General features: G+C 37.1%; 2 protein-coding genes across 3 annotated transcripts; one reads left to right on the top strand and one right to left on the bottom strand.

The window, feature by feature from the left end:
* Positions 1–366: 366 nt before the first annotated feature.
* Positions 367–2,682, top strand: LOC114744063 (FT-interacting protein 3-like). The gene has a single exon (XM_028932251.1). It carries the CDS (start codon positions 367–369, stop codon positions 2,680–2,682), a length of 2,316 nt encoding a protein of 771 aa, XP_028788084.1.
* A 689-nt stretch (positions 2,683–3,371) lies between these two features.
* On the bottom strand, positions 3,372–17,765 carry LOC114744059 (serine/arginine-rich splicing factor SR45a-like). 2 transcript variants are annotated; one of them, XM_028932248.1, is made up of 7 exons: positions 17,682–17,765; positions 5,493–5,515; positions 5,325–5,408; positions 5,090–5,198; positions 4,795–4,944; positions 4,307–4,370; positions 3,372–4,219 (listed from the first exon to the last, which is right to left on the bottom strand). In XM_028932248.1, exons 2-7 carry the CDS (start codon positions 5,513–5,515, stop codon positions 3,540–3,542), a joined length of 1,110 nt encoding a protein of 369 aa, XP_028788081.1. In that variant the 5' UTR covers positions 17,682–17,765; the 3' UTR covers positions 3,372–3,539. The 2 variants fall into 2 exon arrangements, with proteins under 2 accessions (XP_028788081.1, XP_028788080.1); XM_028932247.1 differs by lacking the exon at positions 17,682–17,765 and adding an exon at positions 6,368–6,481.
* Between the last annotated feature and the right edge of the window lie 4,002 nt (positions 17,766–21,767).

Here is a 21,767-nt window from a genome sequence, read left to right as displayed (position 1 = left end):
AATTTAAAAGGTTTAAGAAACTTCAAGAATGATTTTATAGGCATTAATTAGGATTATATTTATTCCTGTTTTTGTATTTATTGTTTATTTCTTGAAGCTGAAGACTTACTTATTTCATATTACATTGATTAATAAATAATTTAAAAAAATCTTCCCATTAATGATAAGGATTTTATGATCTTGACTATTAAGTTAGAATATTTTGGAACATATTTTGATTTTTCTATTTTGAATTTTTTTTATAAATACTTTATTACATAACCTAATGAGGAGGACAGACTTCAATGATTGAGAATTTTCTTAGCCCATCCATCAATACCGTACAGTCCCTCGTGCCATCATTTTACGTTGTCCCAGAAAAAACCAATGGCGGGTCAAAGCTCGAAAAAACCCAATGCAGATTTCAATTTGAAGGCGATCTCTCCAAGTATCGGTGCCAGGACTGCCACAAGCCATGTTGGTATCACAAGTGCCACTGACCTCGTTGAAACTACTCTTTTCTTGTACGTGAGGATTGTGAGGGCTGAGGACTTGCCAGGAATTAGAGGTCCTAACACTTGTGATCCTTACGTGGAGGTGAAAGTTGGAGGCCTAAAAATGACCACCACGTGCTTCAGCAGGAACTCAAACCCAGAATGGAATCAAGTCTTTGCTTTAGAAAAAGCTCGTATTCAAGAGCCAACTCTTGAAATTTTGGTGAAGGATAAGATTCCAAAGTTTGGTGAGATTCTGGGTCGGTTATCTTTTGCTATTTCTGAAATTCCTACACGGGTTCCAACTGATAGTTCACTAGCATCTCAGTGGTATTGGCTAGAAGATCAAAAAGGAATCAGTTTAGGAAAATTAATGCTCTCAAATTGGATAGGAACTCAGGCTGATGAGGCTTTTCCTGAAGCGAGGCATTTAGAATCAGCAATAGTTAACACATACAACGTTCTTAATACTCGTTCACAGATATATCTCTCGCCTAGGATTTGGTGTCTTAGAATTAATTTGATCCAAGCCCAGGACCTGGTAGATGAAGATAGAGTTGGTGACTCCCAGATTTTTGTTCAAGCTGCCTTGGGGAGTTTGACTTCCAGAAGCAAGTTAGTGAATAACAATAAAGGGAACCCAAAATGGAATGAGGAAATGTTCTTTGCTGTGCTAGAACCATTTGATCAACAGTTGTTTTTAAGTGTAGAGCAGGGAACGATGAACAACCATAGAAGCATAGGGAAGTGTAAAGTTCCTGTCAAGAATGCTGATAAGAGATTAGATGGTGCAACTCCAGCTGCTAAATGGTATAATCTTGAGAGACCCAATATCACTGAGGTTGAAAATAATGCAAGAGCTATTAGTAGGCTTAATATGAGACTCTCTTTGGATGGTGGGTATCATATATTTGATGAGGACCCATGTTTCAGCAGTGATCTGAATCCAACAATCCGGAGGTTGTGGAGATCCAGCGTTGGAATTTTTGAATTGGGAATCTTGAATGCTTCTGGCTTGCCGGCGATGAAGATAGGAAGTCGTACTGATGCTTATTGTGTGGCTAAATATGGTCCCAAATGGGTTCGGACAAGAACAGTTATTGATAATCTTAATCCAAAGTGGAATGAACAGTACACTTGGGATGTCTATGACCCATGCACATCAATCACAATCGCTGTGTTTGATAATGGCTATTTACATGAAGTACAAGGAGATCACAGAGGAATAGATGCAAGAATAGGGAAGGTGAGAATCAATCTATCAGAAATGATAACCAATAGGATTTACACATATTCTTTCCCACTTGCAGAACTGCAACCTTCAGGATTGAAGAAGATGGGTGAAATTCAATTAGCCTTCAGGTTTTGCTGTCCAGATATGGCCAATCTCTTGAAAATCTACCTAATACCTAAGCTTCCTAGGCTGCATTTTTCTAACCCCTTGTCTCGGACTCAGTTAAGTGGTTTGAGGAAACAAACCATTATGCTTCTCTCTTCAAGGATGAGCAAGACAGAACCTGCATGGAGAAGAGAGGTTGTGTCGTATATGCTAGATTCTAATGAAAGCCTGTGGAGCATGCGCAGAGGAAGAGCTGATTTTGATAGGATCAAAGCTGTTATGAGTGGATTCGTCGCCTTGCACGCTCAATATGATAAGATTTGCCAGTGGAAGAATCCTACTTCATCACTCATAGTTTGCCTGATTATTTTTGTTCTGATCCTTGAACCTCAAATTTTGCTACCTGGTATTTTGTTCTGCCTTATGCTGGATATCATCTTGCAGTATCCAAAGAGGCCAGGTCTCCTATCACATGTGGATTTGCAGTTGTCGCATGTTAATGCAGCAAGTGTGGATGAATTGGAAGAGGAGTTCGATCCAGTTCCATCCAAATTTGAAGACAGAATCATAAGATACAGATACGATCGGTTAAGAATAATCCTCGGGAGGCTTGCAGCAGAAATGGGTAAATTGGCGACTAGAATAGAAAAATTGCAATCCTTTCTGACTTGGCAGGATCCAACAGCTACATTTCTGTTCATGATTTTGTGTCTGATTGGGGGGATAGTGACTTTGTTCATTCCTTTCCAACTTGTTATAAGCATTTGTGTCCTTTATTTGCTGAGGCATCCAAGATTCCGTTCACCGATTCCTGCATTATTTGAGAACTGGGTAAGCAGGATGCCTTCAAAGTTAGATAGCATGATATAAGAACACATTCCTTTCTTCTTTCTTTTTTCCTTTTCAGTGATAGCCAACACTTGACACATGCAACTTGTGCTAGATATTTGGTCTCTCTCTCTCCTTGAAAGACTATTTTTTCTAATGAATTATTTACGAATAATGTTAGAAGCTAACGCTCACCAAGAAATTTTTGTGGGTTATAATAGTTGGGTATAACGTACCTGTTAATTATGTTTCATACAATGACCGTCTAATTTATCATTGATAACACTGAATTACCGAAAAACGTAAGGCAGAAATTCTGGCAAGTATAATTGGCTACCATGAGGTTGTCTTCAATTCATTGAAGTTGGACTTTGACAGGGTGACGCACACATGAGGAAGGCTGATCTTTTAACGTTTTAAGGATGCTTTGGGTCGATTTCAACTTGAGGAGAATCTCATTGTGATAGAACGTGCTTAAAACTAGAATGTGCATTTACGAGTCCGATTGAACTGATGCAGGCTCAACGAAACGCGTACGGAGTTGAAATCTAGTTAAGAGAATTAACAACACGTGCCTTAGTACTCCATTCATCTAGCTTAAAATGACTCTAACGGGGTAGCGTCTCGCGATGAGATGTTAAAAACATGTTACAAAACAAAATGCTGGAATTTTAGAGAGATCACGCTGAGCCTCTAATAGGGAAGAAGGAGCCACCAACATTGGTCACTTCTTTGCCACCATTAATATTATTATTTATTTAATATGATAAACGATGGAATACTGTCTACTGAGACTAATCCTTACACAGCTAAAAAAATCAAATACACTACCACATATCTGGTCCCCACCAATAATAACTAGGAATATAAAGGCAAAGCCAAAACAGAACCAGCAAATTTCAAGGAGACGCTGATCCAGGAGTAGAAGACCTTGATACCGATCTTGAACTTGCACTCACACTTGGACTTCTTGAGTAGCTTCTATAACGTTTAGAAGAAACCCTTCTACTGCCTCTTGGTCTGGGAGAAATGCTGCGAGAATAGCTCCTTCGTGAGCTCCTCCTTGGTCTTGGGGACAGACTTGGAGAATAGCTCCTCCTTCGTGAACTCCTCCTTGGCCTAGGGGACAGACTCCGAGAATAGCTCCTCCTTAAGCTCCTCCTCTTCACAGGAGAGACACTGCGAGAATACCACCTCGAGCTTCTCCTTGGCCTTGGGGAGGCACTTGGGGAAATGGACCTATAACGGTATCTTCTGTAGTAGCGATCGTCAGGCGAGTCATAAGGAGAGTATGATCTATCGCGCCTTCTGACAGGTGACCTGCTGTATGGTGAGCAGAATCGAGAGCATGACCTGTGACGATAATAAGGAGAATAGGATCTTCGGCGATAATAAGGAGAATATGATCTATCCCGACTATAATAATATGGGGAGCAAGACCTCCGTCGACTGCGATAAGGAGAATAAGAACGACTCCTGCTGCGATCAGAAGAATATGGTGATCGACTATAGCTTCTTCCGTAAGGAGAATAACTTGAGGAGCGGCGAGGAGAATAGCTTGAAGATCGATGACGACGCACTGCATGAAAATCACATGGGATGTTAAAGATGAATGAGCATGCCAGTATAATCACACAAAAAGAAAGAATGAAGATGAAATGCTTGCCTCGAACAGTCCTTAGCCCAAGATACCTCCCAGGTGTTGGGGTTCGACCCCGACCTCTTCTAGCCTGTAATGATTGTAAATAACGGCATGAGGCCTTAAAAACTATATACTTCGTATGGTAAATGGTAAAATCAAATACTACACAAGCGGTTAGAAGAATAACAATTATCGAAACACCATATTCAAGCATAAAATGGTAAGAAAAGAGAGAGAAATGTGCAGGGCATACAACCCCAATGGTCTGATACTTGTTGATGTGTTTGGTTTGTATGTTTAGTGGTGATTTGAGAGTTTGATGAAGAGCTGCTACACACAGCTAACCTGCTGCCGCGGAAACTTCACAGGGAAAGAAGCAAAAAGCTTTCAAATCTCACAAAGAACTATGAGCAACTAATCCATATATCTCATGCAAAATCATGGCGAGATGAATTGAATCAACAGTGAACAGATATACTATTCAGAACCAAATTACGTTTAAAAAAGTATACCTTTTCTACTGTGATGACACGCCCTTCCAGTACAGACGAATTCAGATACTTAACACATCGGTCAGCCTCCTCAACAGTTTCCATTGTCACAAATCCAAACCCTCGTGATTCTCTTGTCCATGGATCAGCAACCAGGTGAACGTCTATCACCTAAAGTAAGCAACACAAGAATGGCATAAAAAAGAATGACAAATTGACACAAAATCTCTCAATTCAAAGAGAGGAAATTAAACAAACAATAGTTAGTCCAGAAAAACGACATCAATGACCATAATGTAAGAGAAAATCAGCATACTTTTCCCTCGCTTGCAAAATGCTTCTCCAACTCTCTCTTGGTAATCCGAGGAGACAACCCTGTCACATACAAATTGTTGCCAGGATTCTCCGCATCTCTTGATGGGCTCCTGTATCAGAAAATAACAGATTAGATATGAACGGAAAATAAAACATCTGAAGCAAGAAAATAAGTGAAGAAAAAAAAAGTCCATGACAGGAAAGAACTCAGGAAAAAGGGGGGGGGGGGAGTCTACCTTGAAAAGCTCCTAGATCTTGACCTTGACAGAGACCTGGAAACAGACCTACCATACCGCTTGTACAGAGGTGATTGAGAATACCTATGAAGTACACAGAATACCTTTAGGGAAAAAAATCTTCACCACTTAAAATACGCACAAAATTAAACTATTTTGTGATCTAACCTTGATCTTCTGGAGTAAGACATCTGCAACAAATCAGACCACATACAGATTTAAGAATCAAACAAACCCACACATCAATAAATCAGTAAAAAAATGAGAAGAGCCCAAAAACATAAAATACCACACTCCAACGAGAAACTGACATTACTGTACCAAAAAATTAATGATACAATTTCAATCAAACATCAGCATATAATCTTTTAACTTTCTAATTGACCCAACATGTAAAAGCATCACCAGTTTCCAGCATACTTATTTGAAACAGCCAAAGACCAGTTTTCAATCAACTTCACTTAAGCTTGGCAATTCTCAATTACAAAACTTTACAAATAAATATTTCAACCAACTGATTTGCTCTTTACTCAAAATTTAAATGTGCTTCAAAGCCAACTATTTTAACTGAGACATCAGTTACAGGCTAGCAGTTTCTTCCTGTTTCATGAAACAAATAATACTACATCTACCCGACTCGGTTTTTTAAGATCCATTTTTCTAGATGAATAAAATTTGCCACGGCTTACGGCCCCTTCCAGTTTATGAATACAAGTCACCACACAAGAAGTCCACAAAATCCGACACTATACCTTTGTCATATCTCCCTCGGAAAACGCAGACCCAGACCCTCTCAAATCTCGAACGCTTATACAAAAACTTGATACAAGCAAACTCAACCCAGGTACATTAAAAGGCATATCACCTCCGCCAAAAATTCCAAGTCTAAAATTTAAAAACATATGCTAACTAGAATACCAATGCAAATACCTTAAAAAAAAAGAGATTTATAGCCAGATAAGCAAGCAGAATTCCCATGAATTGAAAAGGCAATACAGAAAAAAAATCGTTCACGTCCATAACAGAATGAATTTGAAGCACACCTTAGAAGCAGATGATGAAAATCCTCTTCCAACAGATTTTGTTAGTTAATGCAAGATCTCTCAGTCCCTCAATTCTCAAGGAGGAGCAATTTTAGCCCGGAAAGAAGAAAGGAAAGGCTTAACAAAAGGAGATGTGACCTTGCAGAAGCTTCTGGAGATGCGGACGCTAAGCTATATTTAAATCTTGTTCAAAAGTATTAAAAAAATATAAAAACCTGAATTTTTCGCGGCTCATGATCGTCACAAAATGCAAAGTTCGACTTCGAGTTTATGCGTTTCGTGCTTCGGCAATCAAAAGACGCCACGTGCTATGACGTCGTTAGTATAGCCTTTTTTTTGTTTGGACGGTGTCTAATGGCCCGTCGAATACTTGACGTGGCTGGTCCTCATTGACGTTGAGTTGGCATGAAGAATAAGCGCGCGAAGGGAAGTCGTGGATGGCTTGTACTCCTTTTTATTAACCACGTAAATAATTTGAAATTTTTTTTTAAAAAATAACTGTTAAATTTTAAAATTTTAAATCAAAAATTACTATAAAAATATATTATTATTTGCTTTTTAAGTTTAGTTTTTTTTACGAATGTAGTAACCAATACTTATTTGAAATTTTAAAATCCAGCAGTCTTGTTTTTTTTAAAGATTATTTCTATAATTAATGAAATTAAAAATAATCTGTTGTGTTTGACGTGCACAAAATTAAAATTGATAATATTAGAATTAATTATGTTTTTATTATTGGAGTTAAATCTAATAGAAAGAACTAATTTTTTATGACATGACGAATCAATATTTAAATTTTTACTGAAAAAAGATATTCACATTTAATGTACAATATAATTTGCAAAAATATAAATATGTGATTGGCATGTAATCTAAATGTATTGTGTTTAGGAGAGGTTGATATGGCTGGCGTGGATTATGTGAAGCTGTTGGCTGTTGTTAACTTGCTATGGAAAAAAAAAAAAAAGTAAATACAATAATATGATTGGTTGCGATTTAAATGTGTATAGATGAATCAATCAAATGAATTATCTACTTTGTGCGAGTGATTTTCTGCCTGTGCATGAACAGATTCAATATCAGTACTGTTTCATGCATCTCTTATTATATATTCTAATAAGTAAATAACAATCTTAATTGTTACGTGACTTATGTCTTATTCATGAAATAATATCAAAACCTTTAAAGTTAATGCACAATCTTAAAATTAAATTGAACAGATCTAGCACTAAAATTTTGAAAGTAATGACGATCTTAATTTTTACACTCCTCACTTTTAAGTGATAACTTGAAATTTACTTTATAACTTGAATTGAAATTTACTTTATAATTAAATATGACATGTTCGATATTAATTTGTCAAAACCCAGTTATCAATATCAATAGAATTAACCAACAAGAATTGAGTTTAACGGAAGGGGCTAGTCCCTCACAACGTAGCAAACCAAGGTTCGAATCACTGTTGGGAAAGGTGCTTACATTTAGTGTCTGACAGTACTTCGAATAGGATTGTCTCCAATAGAACGATACCTACACTTTAGCAAAAAAAAATACTCCTCTGATCCTAAATATAAAGGTTTTATATTTAGAATCGGAGGAGTATATATATATCAATAGAATTATTGTAAATTATGGTGCACGACTTGCATTTGCAAAGCTGTTTTATAAAACCTGTGAAAGCATAACATACCAAACATTTGCAGGTTCATTTCACGATGTCAGCTTGTTAAAAGATGAACAGCGCTTGTGAATCTAATTAAACCCATGTCTAATCACTAAAGGCACTTAAAAAATTGACAAATAAAGGTGTGACAAGTGATAACTACGTACTTAATTTTGACAAGGTGTAAGGCAATGTTTGATTGTGATATGTTGCGTTTACTTTTGATATATTTAATTTTCGGCTGTTAAGGCATTTTTATTTTTTCACATATAAAATTATTTTCAATTCGGTGCATCGAACTTGTAGAAGAATTTTAAATCACCACGATCTTCGAGTGAAAAAATTAATATGGAGAAATTTATAAGATCTAATTGAAGAATTTGTTTTTATTTTAATTATAAGATTTTAATTTAATTTATTTTTTAAATTATATAATCTTTTTTCCCTTTTAATTGCATATATTAAAGGAAAATTCTATTAATAATTAATAATGGTAATGATTATTAAAAATTAACACAAATCTTATTATTAATAATTAATTTAACTATTTTTTTAACTTCTATAAATAATTTATCTATCTCAGTCCAATATTTAAGAGTGGAGGAAGCAATAAATGTCTTCAAAGTCCAATGAATTACACAACATTATAGGTACATTATTATACAATGTATGAATTTAAAATACACCCAACCAACTTAGAAAATACAAATTCAATGTACAAAAGATAAGAGAAGTTAGAACATATAAATAATTATTTAATGCACTTTACTTTTCCTTAGACTAAAATTCAAAGATTAAATGTACTTAATTTCACCATATTTATTTTTATTTGTAACCATTACTATTCAAAGAGAGTGCATGAACCCTCATCTAATTTCATTCACAGGAGGAAGATAATATTTAATTTTGGAAAAATATTTTTATATTCAGTGTTTAATGCTCACCCATCAACCCCACAATCGTGAGGATGAAGTAAGCAAAAATTGACACGTGGAGTTCAACGCTGACTGTGTAAGAAGACAACCGCCGTTGCTGACTCAAATCCATAACTTCGTTTGGCTGCATGAAGCCATGCACCTCCACTTTTCACTCTCCTTATTGCTCCACCCGTCTCTCTCCCTTCAAAATCTATAAGCGTTTCGTGTTCTTCATTTACTCTTCTCTCGCATAATCGCCTTCTTCTCTATTTCTTCTTCTCCTGAGACTTTTCTCTCTGCTTCTGGGTTCGGAAATTCGCAGTCCTCATGGCAGATTTCGATGCTCGCCGAATGTACTCTTGATCTTCTGTCTCTTTTTGGCTGTCGTTTCTACTGTTTTAGATCACTGGAGAATCGCTGATTTGTTTTCCCTTGTCTTACAAGTTATTTCTTCTGGGATTTTGAAGGTTGGATCGTTACCTTCATGACTATTTCATGAAGAAAAATTTGCCAGAACTTGCCAAAACTTTCAAGAATGAGGCTAATCTTGAAGTTGATCCGAATGTTCCACCAGGTAAATGAATGTATCTGTAGTGGTTTGGTTCCTCCACGTATAGTCGTGATACCCTGATTTCCCTGATTGTAGAAAATGATATAATCATTATAGAGAGTCGGTTTCACTCAAATGATTACGTATATGTAATTATTGTGATATGCATGCATTTAATTGATTGGAAGGTTGCCAAGGTTGTGACACGCAATTACTTCCCTTTCCCTTGAATTCAATTTCTTGCAGCTAAGACTCGGGTGGATTGGTGGTTGAGTGTTTGGGCAGAGGGTAAAATGATTTCTTTTTCGTTGATATGGACGTAAAAATTGGAGGGTAGTTGTGTGAGGCTGTGAGCTGAACAAACGTAAGCCCAATAAATTTATGGGAGTCAATACATTTGCACCCCTAGATGGACGGTTGCCAGTGTTTAGGACACTCAGCATCTGAAGTCATTACTATTGTGGTAACTGTTCCAAGAATTCGCTAGACAGTGCTAGCGTCAAAAGATGAAAAATTGGGGTTGGAGGTAATTACTCTAGACACCAGACATTGGACGTTGGACAGCTCTAGCATGTTAGCTTTACAAATCTTTCGAAATTTCTTTGGCTCTATAGTACATCTCTAGCATATATTTGTGTGCCACTTGTTCTTTAATTTCCTTTGTAGACTGCTCCGTCAGGACTCTTGTGCAGAGTACTAAATAGGGTTGACGCCAATGTAAAATTCCACATTCAGAGGCATACTATTATTAATTATAATATAAAACACTAATACATTAGTTCTCCACTTTTGTATTCTTGAATTATGTTCAGAACTATACATCTTCAGGTGACTGAAAATTTCTTGACTTGAAAATATGGTCTATTTTTCGCAGCAGTAGATGTACCGGAAGGATTTTTGCTTGAGTGGTGGACGGTGAGCTGTGACTTTGCCTCCTTCAGAGAATGGCTGAACCAAGGAGTGAGTACTCATGAGAAATCTCCCTCTACATATGGCTTGGTTTGGAACAGATAAAGTTGACTTTTTACAAGTGCAATAATGTCTAGAAACAAGACTCTTCTTCGGTTTAGTTACAGGAAAATCCAAGCGTAGGAGGCACACAAGCACAAATTGATTCTCAATCAGGACAATTTCCCATGCATTCAGAAATAAACGAGCAGTTGCTGGTTGACTGTGCTTCTGGTACGTTTCTTGGAGCACCTCATTAACTATATCATGGCATTTCAAATTTGTTGGAGTAAAATATATGCAATTTTACCCCATTCTGGATTTGGTACCTAATCACTGGAGTCTTGTTACTTTGCACACCTTCATTCACTTTTCATGCATTGGTTACTTTACGCAAATTTTGATTATTTTATCTCCAGTTTGCTGAGATGCTTTGCTATGAACAATAAAAGGGTCGGATGTTGTGATATTGCAGGCACACACACACACACGCACACGTACACGCACACGCACACGCTCACACACACACTCACACACACACACACACACACACACATATTTGAGAAACTCCTTGCATATGCTAATACAAATGTGCTAGCAAGAATCCTGTCAATAATAATGGTCATATATATTCAAGAAAAGGTATTTACTTCTATTTTATTGTCTTTTGCTTTTTAGTTTTAATTTGTTACAATTTCGCAGCAACAATGAGCAACGTGAGCAAGTCGTCAGCCTCACATGTAATAATTCATGTTCCTTGAGCTCTAATATTATCTGCTTGCTTTGTGAAAGTTTACACTTGTGCACTTGTTTTCTATTTTAAGTATTATATTACTTACTTTTGTGCAGGAAAGGGGTAAAGCGCCCCTAGCTTTCTCACTATCATCACATGAAGAGGGACTACTGACACCCAATTTGGGAAAATGTACTCCAACCAATTATGCAAGTACAAGTGGTCAGGAACCAGAACCTTTATCCTGTGCTACACTGAGAACAGCAAATATTGGGTTGATTGAGGTAATAATAATACAAATAGTTCAGTAGGAAATTATACATGGTAACATATATTACTTACTTGTTCGCAGGGCTATGGGAATTTGCATTGTCAATGACATGCGCACACAAAAAACTATTCAGTCCAAAGTTGATACTCGTCATTTTTAACAGGAAACTGATCCTTGGCTTGAGACCTTAGTAAATACATTCTGGTTATTTGAAGAGAAAACACAACACGACATGTTAGCTTTAGGAGAGGTAATAGTCCTAAGTTTGCTCAAATTGAAATAAGCATGCTATGCAACTTAACCTATCTTGTCCTTGGAGAACTTCCATCAATATGTTAGAATGTTTGTCATACAAGAAAGGAAGAATTTATTGTTTCTCCTTTGGTAATATATGGTTATACGCTCTGTGTGACTAGAAGATAGACATTTCCCAGCATGCATTACTTGTTTCTAAACAGAGTTTTTCATATAACACTATAAACGTTTTCGAGCATAGGAATTCATGAAGCCCATTTAGATATCAACTTACTACCTGTTGCTGGCCTTATCCTTTCATTATTTATTAGTTGTTCTAGTTTTGTCAATCGTGTATTAGTGTTTGTAGTTTTAGCCCTTTAGGATCTGAAGCCCCTGCATTTCTTCTGTACCCAAAAGTCATGTTGTCATTAGGCTTTTGGGCTGTGAGCTGGATTTTGTCATGCTTGTCTTCTTTCAAATCAATATTTGTGTCTATTCTACATATACCTAACCTCTGTCAATGTTCCTTTTTTTTTCTCCCTGTCTAACTGTCTCAGAATGCAATACTTTAAAGTAAATAAGCTCTTATTCGATTTTCTCTTTTCATCATATATTATATGTGCTCTTGGTAATCCAAAGCAGCATAACTATGAATAATTAATTGGTATTTGAAGAAGAAATCTCTTGTATGCAGAAAGGTGATGGTTCAACTTCTGAAGCAACAATGGCTAATGATGATGCAAGTGGAACAAGTGACTGTACCAGTAACCTTGCAAATCTTTCTACTGGTTCAGAAGTTCCAACAGGTTTTTTTTTTTTTTTTAAAGTGCCATTTATTAACAAGAGTATTTAGTTTATGTTATAACTTGAACGCAGTTTTTATGCTATGGCTACACAGCATAAACATAAAGCGCTAGTCTGCAAGAGGCAACTTTTCTAACCAAGGCTTTTCTATTTTATTTGGTTATCAATATAACTTGCCTCGAGCTTATATGATTTGCATAGCTTCTGTTATTACTTTTTTCAAGTTAAATAGTTGTTATGAATCTAAATATTTTTTTATACTACTTCTGGTCCTTAGTATGACATCTAATTTATTGTTCAATTCAAACTAAATACTTTATCTTATATTAGGGATGGGGATTGGGGGTAAATAATACTTTATCTATTGCTCTTATTTCTATCGCATTCTAATTATGGAAAATTTTGCTCACAGTCCATCAATAGGGTTCCAATAACGAGAAATAAATCAATATCCTCAAGCGGAGAATGACTTTGGTGTTTGCAGGAGTGAATTTCCTTGTGAATATTTGTGATTATGGTAAAAGTGTGTAATCAATATGAAAAGCTGACAAATTAAGCTTGATCTTATTGTTGTCCTTTTAGTTCAGTTTCTTATTGTAAATGTTAGCTGGGGCCTATAATACCAATTATGTTTCCTTTTTCCATCTTGGTGGAGTGAGTCAGGATGGCAATGGATTTAACTAAAGAGAAACATGCACATCTGTAAATGCTTGCTACATATTTGAAATAAATCTTAAGAGACATATCTTTTAACACCACTATAGATTGGTGAGGTCCTTTAACATGAAGGTGAGATTAGCTCTTCATAATAATTGACTCTATAATATTGATTTCACATCTCTATATAATTTGGTGTCTTTAACATCTCAAATTTTTTATTCTGTTGGTCATTATGATCATCAAGCCTCACGCTTTTTGTAATGGAATCAAAACTCATCATTATGAGTGTAGAGATATTATAGGAGATATTATAAGATATGTAAATATCCTGTAATTAATATATAGGATATGATATAATATGATTTCATAGTAATGAGCCATTAATACCTAGGCTCCTCTATTGTATATAAATACCTAATCGAAATATCAATAAAATACACAATTTTCATTCTCTAAATTACATGGCATCAGAGCCAGTTTACTAGGGTTAAAAGAAACATTTTTTCTGGCCTCCAGCGTCCGTGCACTGTTCACCAGCGTCCCTGCACTGTTCACACGACTACCACAGCGGTCCGTTTTCCCGCCTCTACAGTGCACACGCGCCGGTCAGAGGAGGTCGCAGGGTTCCGATCGGCCAACCACCGGAGTCTCGTCGTCGTCTGAGCAGTATGTGGCCCTCACGCGTCGTCACCGCTGCGCGTGCACTGTTCACGCGCTGTCGCGTTTTGCAGCGTTTTTCGGCGTCGTCTCTCGTTTTTTGGCATCGTCTGTTGTTTTCCGACCCATCCCTGCTGCTTCTACTTCCTGGGTCCCATTGTTTGTTGTGATTCAGAGCACTTTTGGCTTCCTGAGAAAGCGTTAGCACTCTGGTTTGTAGAATTCTGATCTACTTTTTATTCTGTGGTCCCTAGTGTGATCCACTTGGCTGATTAGTATTGTTGTGATAATTATTATCCTAATGGGTGATAACAAGTCTGTTGTTCTTGAGGTGGTTCCAGTAGTCACTAAGATTACTGAACACAAACTAACTTGGAAAAATTATCTGGATTGGAGTAAGACTATTCATATTTATTTTCGGAGCATTGAGAAGGAAGATCACTTGACTGACAATCCTTCTGATGAAAAAGATGCCTCTCGCAAGTCATGGTTAAGAGATGATGCACGGCTTCTATTACAACTTCGTACCTCTATTGACAGTGAGATCATACCTTCTATTACTCATTGTGAATTTGTTAAAGAGCTAATGGATTATTTGGCACTCTTATACTCAGGAAAGAACAATATCTCTCGTATTTACGAGGTCTGCAGATCATTCTATCGGTCCGAGATGCCAGTTGATCGTTCCCTCACAAACTTCTTTATGGATTTAAAAGCACCTATGAAGAGCTCAATGTTCTTATGCCTATTTTTGATGACAGGAAAGTTAATGTGTCTCATCGCGAGCAGATGGCCACCATGAGTTTTTTGACTGCACTGCCATCTCAATATGCGGCTGCTCGATCACAAATTTTGTCTGGAGCTGAAATCCCCTCTCTTGAAGAAGCTTTCTCTTGTGTACTGAGAACTGAACAAAACCCTTCCTCAGCTCCCATTACACCTACTAGTGCATTACTCAGTTGAGGCCAGAATGACAATCGAGGGCTCCCTAGTCGTAGTGGTCCGAAACCAGGAGGTGGTAATCAGGAGCCCAAGGAAGTGATATGTTACTACTGCAAGGAACCGGGACATACTAAACGCACATGTCGGAAGCTGCAAAACAAATAACAACGACAGAGCTCTGCCCATGTGGCCACAACAGCCAGTGACATGGTTACTATCTCAGCTGCCGAGTATGCTCAATTGAAATCTGCAAATCCCCCCGTGAGCACTGCTAGTGCAACAGGTAATGAGGCTACTGCTCTTGTCTCTTCTTCCTCCAAATGGATCATAGACTCTGGTGCTACTGATCACATGACAGGTAACCGTCATCTCTTCTCTAGCTATAATTCTTATGCTAACCCTTCTGCTATCACCATTGCGGATGGTTCCCACTCTCGTGTCCTTGGATCTGGCACTGTTAAACCTACTCCTTCTATTCATTTAAAATCTGTACTCAATGTCCCGAATCTTGCTTTTAACCTTTTGTCCCCTAGCAAGCTTACTCGCCAATTAAATTGTTGGGTCTTACTTTTTCCTGACCATTGCTTGATACAGGATTTTTTGACGAAGAAGATTATTGGTAGGGGCTACAAATCTGGCGGGCATTACTTCCTTAATGATCAGGGGTCTCGTGCGGTGGCTTGTACTGGTGGTGTCACTCCATTTGAAGCACATTGTCGTTTGGGTCATTTATTTTTATCCTCTTTAAAAAAAGGTTTATCCTCAGTTTCATCATTTGTCATCTTTAGATTGTGAGTCGTGTCAATTTGCTAAACATCATCGTCTACCGTTAGTGTCTAGAGTCAATAAACGGGCTTTGTCCCCTTTTGAGTTAGTGCACTCCGATATTTGGGGTCCGTGTCCAGTTGAGTCCAAAGGTGGTTTTAAATATTTTGTCACATTTGTTGATGATTATTCCTATACCACTTGGTTATATTTAATGAAAAATCGTTCTGAGCTTTTCTCTCACTTTTGTACTTTTGTTGCCGAAATTAAAACTCAATTCAATACGCTTGTCCACACCTTGCGCAGTGATAATGCTAAAGAATATGTTTCTGAATCCTTTCGCTCTTTTATGCTTCAACATGGCATTCTTCATCAATCTTCTTGTGTGGATACACCGGCTCAGAATGGTGTGGCCGAAAGAAAAAATCGTCACTTATTAGAAGTGGCCCGTGGACTTTTATTTCAAATGCAGGTTCCAAAACCATTCTGGGCAGATGCGGTCTCCACAGCTTGCTTTCTTATTAATCGCATGCCCTCTTCTGTCCTTGATGGTAACATTCCCTACACCACTCTCTTTCCTTCCAAAGCTTTGTTCCCTATTGATCCTAAGATCTTTGGCTGTGTTTTTGTTCGGGATGTGCGTCCCACGGTCTCCAAATTGGACCCCAAGTCTCTTAAATGTGTCTTTCTTGGCTACTCTCGAGTTCAAAAGGGTTATCGATGTTTTTCTCCTACTTTGAATCGTTATCTGGTTTCAGCCGATGTCACTTTTCAGGAATCCGTTGCCTACTTTGCATCTAATGCTTTCGCTTTACCTTCTCCACCAGCGGAGGAGGATACCTTTCTGGTATATTCTGTTAGTCCAAGCTTACCACCAGCACCAACTCTCGTATTGGCACCTGGTCAACCACCTTTGTCTCGGGTCTACTCCAGACGTTTGAAGGAAACTACTACTACTGTTGCGCCACATTCTGCTCTACCATTATCTGCTTCGTCATCTGATCCTGCAGCAAGCATCATGCACCCTGAGCCTGACCTTGCTCCAGGTCTAGATGTCGATCCCTCAATTGACTCTGAGACACCTCCTGTTCCAAATCCAGATCCCTCCCTTGATTTGCCCATTGCCCTTCGCAAAGGTAAACGTACTTGTACCCATCCTATTTCTTCTTTTGTTTCATGTAACCACCTCCCCTCTGTTTCTCGTGCCTTTGTTGCCTCTTTAGATACTATTTCAGTACCTAAGTCCCTTCATGAAGCCTTGTCCCACCCGGGTTGGTGTACTGCTATGGAAGAAGAGATGGCGGCCCTTCATTGTGCTGGCACATGGACCTTAGTAGATTTACCAGCAGGAAAGAAAGCTATTGGGTGTAAATGGGTGTTGACCCCTAAAGTTAAGGCGGATGGTACACTTGAACGCCTCAAGGCTCGCCTTGTCACAAAAGGCTATGCTTAAAAGTATGGTATTGACTACTTTGAGACTTTTTCCCCCGTGGCCAAGCTCTCTTCTGTTCGTCTGTTCATCTCCATGGCCGCTACCTATAGTTGGGATCTCCATCAATTAGATATCAAAAATGCATTCTTGAACGGTGATCTCCTTGAAGAAGTGTATATGGAGCAACCACCAGGTTTTGTTGCTCAGGGGGAGCGTGGGAAGGTGTGTCGCCTTAAGAAATCACTCTATGGCTTAAAGCAAAGTCCTTGGGCATGGTTTGACATATTTAGTACTGTTGTGAAGAACTTTGGCCTGCACCAGAGTAAGTGTGATCATTCTGTGTTCTATCAGCAAACAAGTACTGGCATGATCCTACTGGTTGTATATGTCGATGACATTGTGATTACAGGAAACAATGCCTCGATGATCTCATCTCTCAAATCGTTCCTTAACTCACATTTCCAAACAAAGGATCTGGGTTCATTGAAGTATTTTCTGGGAATTAAAGTCATGAGGAGCAAGAAAGGCATCTTATTGACTCAAAGAAAGTATGTTCTTGATCTGCTGAAAGAAACTGGGAAACTAGGGGCTGCCCCGACTAGCTTCCCTATGGTCTATAATCCTCTGCTTGATGCTGATGGGAGCATACCATGTGAAAATCCTGATGAGGCTGCTAAGAGCAAGCCATTTCAAAATCCAGAGAGGTATAGGAGACTGATTGGGAAGTTGAATTACCTTACAGTAACCCGTCCTGATATCACCTATCCAGTAAGTGTCCTTAGCCAATTTATGGTTGTGCCAACTGTCCGACAATGGGAAGCCTTAGAGCATGTGTTACACTACTTGAAGGGATCCCCGGGTTGGGGGATATTGTACAAGAATCATGGTCACACAGACATTGAGTGCTTTTGTGATGCTGATCATGGTGGGTCGAAAGCCACGAGACGATCTACTACAAGATACTGTGTTTTTGTAGGAGGCAACTTGGTGTCCTGGAAAAGCAAAAAACAGAATGTAGTGTCACGATCGAGTGCAGAAGCGGAATACATAGCCATGGCGCAATCTGTATGTGAGATAGTTTGGATATACCAGCTACTAAAAGAGGTTGGTCTTAAAACCTCGTTACCAGCAAAGCTGTGGTGTGATAATAAAGCAGCCCTACACATAGCTTTGAATTCGATCTTTCATGAACGAACGAAACATATTGAGATTGACTGTCATTTCGTCCGATACAAGCTCAAGGAAAACTTCATCTCTACAGGACATGTAAGATCCAGCGACCAGTTGGGTGATCTTCTCACCAAAGCTCTCAATGGGGTTCGAGTTGAATATCTTTGTAACAAGTTGGGCATGATTGACATCTATGCTCCAACTTGAGGGGGAGTGTAGAGATATTATAGGAGATATTATAAGATATGTAAATATCCTGTAATTAGTATATAGGATATGATATGATATAATTTTATAGTAATGAGCCATTAATACCTATGCTCCTCTATTGTATATAAATACCCAATCGAAGTATCAATAAAATACACAATTTTCATTCTCTAAATTACAATGAGAAAATGCATCTTAAGTTGTTTGATATAGAAATTTTAGTTTACCATAAAAATTAGTTATCCGGGAGATAAACTTAGACTAGCTAGTACATGGGGTATCCTATAAATTCGTGAAAAAAAGTGTCAGCATATGAGGAAACTACGATTAGGTTTCCTCTTTTTTCCACATGTGGAAACATATATTGTCCAAACCTACTATATCTTATTCCTTTCAATCTCAAAGAAAGCACAACTCAAATCTCAATTGGAGAACATGCCAGCAACCAAATACACATTTAGTTACCATGATTTTTTTCCTCAAAGCTCCAAATCAATTTCGTTGATGTCAAGAAGCAAAACAGGTCTCCTCATGGGCATCAACTAGTAAGAAGATATTTCCTCTGTGAGCATTCTGAGAGTTGCCAAGAAACAAGCTTAACATTGTCAAAGATCTTGCAAAGTAGAAGTTGAAGCTAGAACGAAGGCTTTGAACTTAGAAATGGAGAGAAAATTGGAGAAATGACCTTAAATCTTTGTGTATGGACCATAAATTGAATTGTTTGAGATTTAAAATTGAAGGAAATTATTTTATTTACTAATAGTGGACAAATTAATACTACCAAATCATGCACCTCTTGCCACAACTATAGATATCGATATTTTGAGAATACGCCTTAATAGACAATGGTTAATGGCTTTGACGGGCAATTTTACTAGAATAGGTAATAATGACATCTTTGTTTTAGTGAATGATGAGAAGAATAGGTGGCGTCATTGATCCATAATAAGCTCATCAAACTACTGTCATTTTGTTTTAGAAGTGAAGGAAATTATTTTAGTGAATGCTTGCTCAGTAATGGCATGCATCATCAACTAAAACAGGAGGGTTTGACTCCTTTAATGGGGAAACAAATCACCCGTTCAATTGATGTAACCTAACTCCTAAAAGATTTGATGGATTTTCTCAGAAGAACTAAAACTAGAGGCAAGATCAAAGGCACGTGATTATTAGAGCTAGGGAGAAAAGGAAGAAACTAATCAAAATATTTTAGTATTATAAAACTTAATGAAAGCCTTCATGACACTGAATCCTCTAACTCTACTTGTGGAAAGACAATGATGTCATAATGACACTTCTTGCCTTTTGAAAATACCTAACTGGCCCACAGTGAAAGCTGCTAAGTTAATTTGTCTGCCTGAAAGGTGAATGGCTGGCGTTTAGGTTGGATTTTGGAAGTTTGAACACCATGCATGCCACTTTGGAGAGAACTTCCTCATCACGGCCTTGGAAGAAGATAAGGAAAACTTGGCACTGCTGACTTTAATAGATTAGTTCTATTTTTCCTGTTCTACTTTGTGAAGTAAAAGTCTATTCGCATGGTAAAGTTAGATTGAGAGACCTCATTGCTAGCGAACTTGGTTTTAAGTGCATAGGTTATCACACCCAAAGTTGTTTTAACCTCATGTGAATGCTGATGGAGTGAAATCAAAAGCACTGAAGTTTGTCTGAAGGCTGCGAGACTTCTAGCTTCATTTTAAATGAATTTTTATCTTCCTCTATCTTGCTGGTATTTACGTGCTATAGGAGAGCTTGTCTATTCGAAGTTAACCATTCACATCATCGTTTTCTTTGCTATTGGTTGAATGTAGATTTTTTCTGGTCACTTTTAGAGGTTTGGATAAGAATGCTAATTGCTTAAAGATTTATCAACTTCTGGTTTAATCAACAACAGGAATTGTAAAGAGCTGCTAGAGGCTTACCAACAGGGGAATAGTCACCCGTCAGCTTCAGTCTTCAAGAGCAAGCATATCCAGCAGCCAAGAGGGTATTTTCTGCTGTGGTCGGTGAATGTGTTTCACTTGGGAGAAGTTACCAATATCTCTTTACAAAATATATCCGCTGAAAAAAAAAAAATTCTGGTATAACCAAAAGCATAAAGAAAATTCCACCAAAAAATTTATCAAAAGTTATGTTCAGTGAAATAAATAATTCTATCATTTTTCATTAACAACACAAGTTTATAGTCAACAAATGTACTAGTAGCTAGGTAGATACACGTTTCTTCCTGAAAATTATTTGGATATATTTTCATCCCTTTTTTTTTTTTGGTAATCTAACATGATAGGCAACATAGTTTGGTTATTTGTCTACCGTTTGTGGTAAAAATAAGAGGAAACATTCCTGTCTGCAAAGTATGGCAAGTGCATGTATCAATTTAACGTTTTGTTACTTGTCAGGTCCTATGCCTGATGATCTTGAGAATGTTGAATTTTTTTAGCCTGGTATGAGGGAATATAGCTAGTTGATGGTAAAGGAACATTGACGAGAAGTAGTTATGTTAAATTAATGTAGAATCGTAAGCGTGATTGAAGACATACTAGTTCTTGTGATTGGAGACATATTCACGTAATTTAAAATAAAATTCTTCATATTTTTATAAATCTCTATTAAAAAGTCATTTTTGAAGAATCTTGCCTCCATTTTAGGCAAGTATTTAGTTAGTATTCATTTAGCTTACTCTATTATCTCAATAAAATATCAATAGCACAGCTCATATTATTTTAATCTTGACTGACATTTACTTAGTTGGCCCTATTATTTTAGTAATGGCACAAATCGTGTAATTTTAATCTTAACTGACATTTACTTATTTTATTATCTCACTAAAATTTCAATAACACAGTTCATATTATTTTAACTGGAATTTTCTTAATTTACTTTGTGTCTGTTTGGTATGGCGATCTAAGTATGGAAAAGTGGCTTTTGAGCTTATAAGCACGTTTGAATTAGCTTTAAACGCATCTAACTTATGGCAAAAAGTTGCTTATAATCGTGCGATTTTGTGAAGTTCTTTCTTACTGCTTTTTACTTTTTTTCATTGTGCTTTTGTGCCAGATTCTCCATCTTCTCCTTTATTTTGTCGTGACATGTTTTTCCCAACTGGTCAATCTCCTCTTATATATACGTGTGTGTATATATATATGCCCCTTTTGAAAACTATTTTTTATTTTATATTTACATAAATTGTACACAAATATATCATTTAATTAATTATATAATATTATTTGGTTTAAAGATTTCTATAGATTTCTAATATAAATATATTTTATTTATTAAATTTGACTTTTTCCTATTAAAATAATTAAAAATTATTATATTATTTAAATTATTTTTTCTCTTTTTATATTAATAAAAATCATATTTATTTTAGTAATTTTACAAAATAAACTTGCTTATTCAATCATAATTCAAACAAATTCTATTTTTTCAAACTTATTT

The sequence above is a fragment of the Neltuma alba genome, unplaced genomic scaffold (assembly GCF_004799145.2).
Source record: "Neltuma alba isolate B1F8T4 unplaced genomic scaffold, ASM479914v2 tig00004252_pilon, whole genome shotgun sequence".
NCBI classification, from domain to species: Eukaryota; Viridiplantae; Streptophyta; class Magnoliopsida; order Fabales; family Fabaceae; genus Neltuma; species Neltuma alba.
The sequence above is the reverse complement of the archived record's forward strand: the minus strand, read 5'-3'. Positions and strand labels throughout refer to the sequence as shown.

Coding starts and splice junctions, on each gene's coding strand:
- LOC114744063 (XM_028932251.1), top strand. CDS start 367: ATGGCGGGTCAAAGCTCGAAAAAACCCAATGCAGATTTCAATTTGAAG.
- LOC114744059 (XM_028932248.1), bottom strand. CDS start 5,515: ATGTCTTACTCCAGAAGATCAAG. Junction 4,371..4,794: donor GTGTCATCACAGTAGAAAAG/GTATACTTTTTT, acceptor CAATCATTACAG/GCTAGAAGAGGTCGGGGTCG. Junction 4,220..4,306: donor TGGGCTAAGGACTGTTCGAG/GCAAGCATTTCA, acceptor ATTTTCATGCAG/TGCGTCGTCATCGATCTTCA.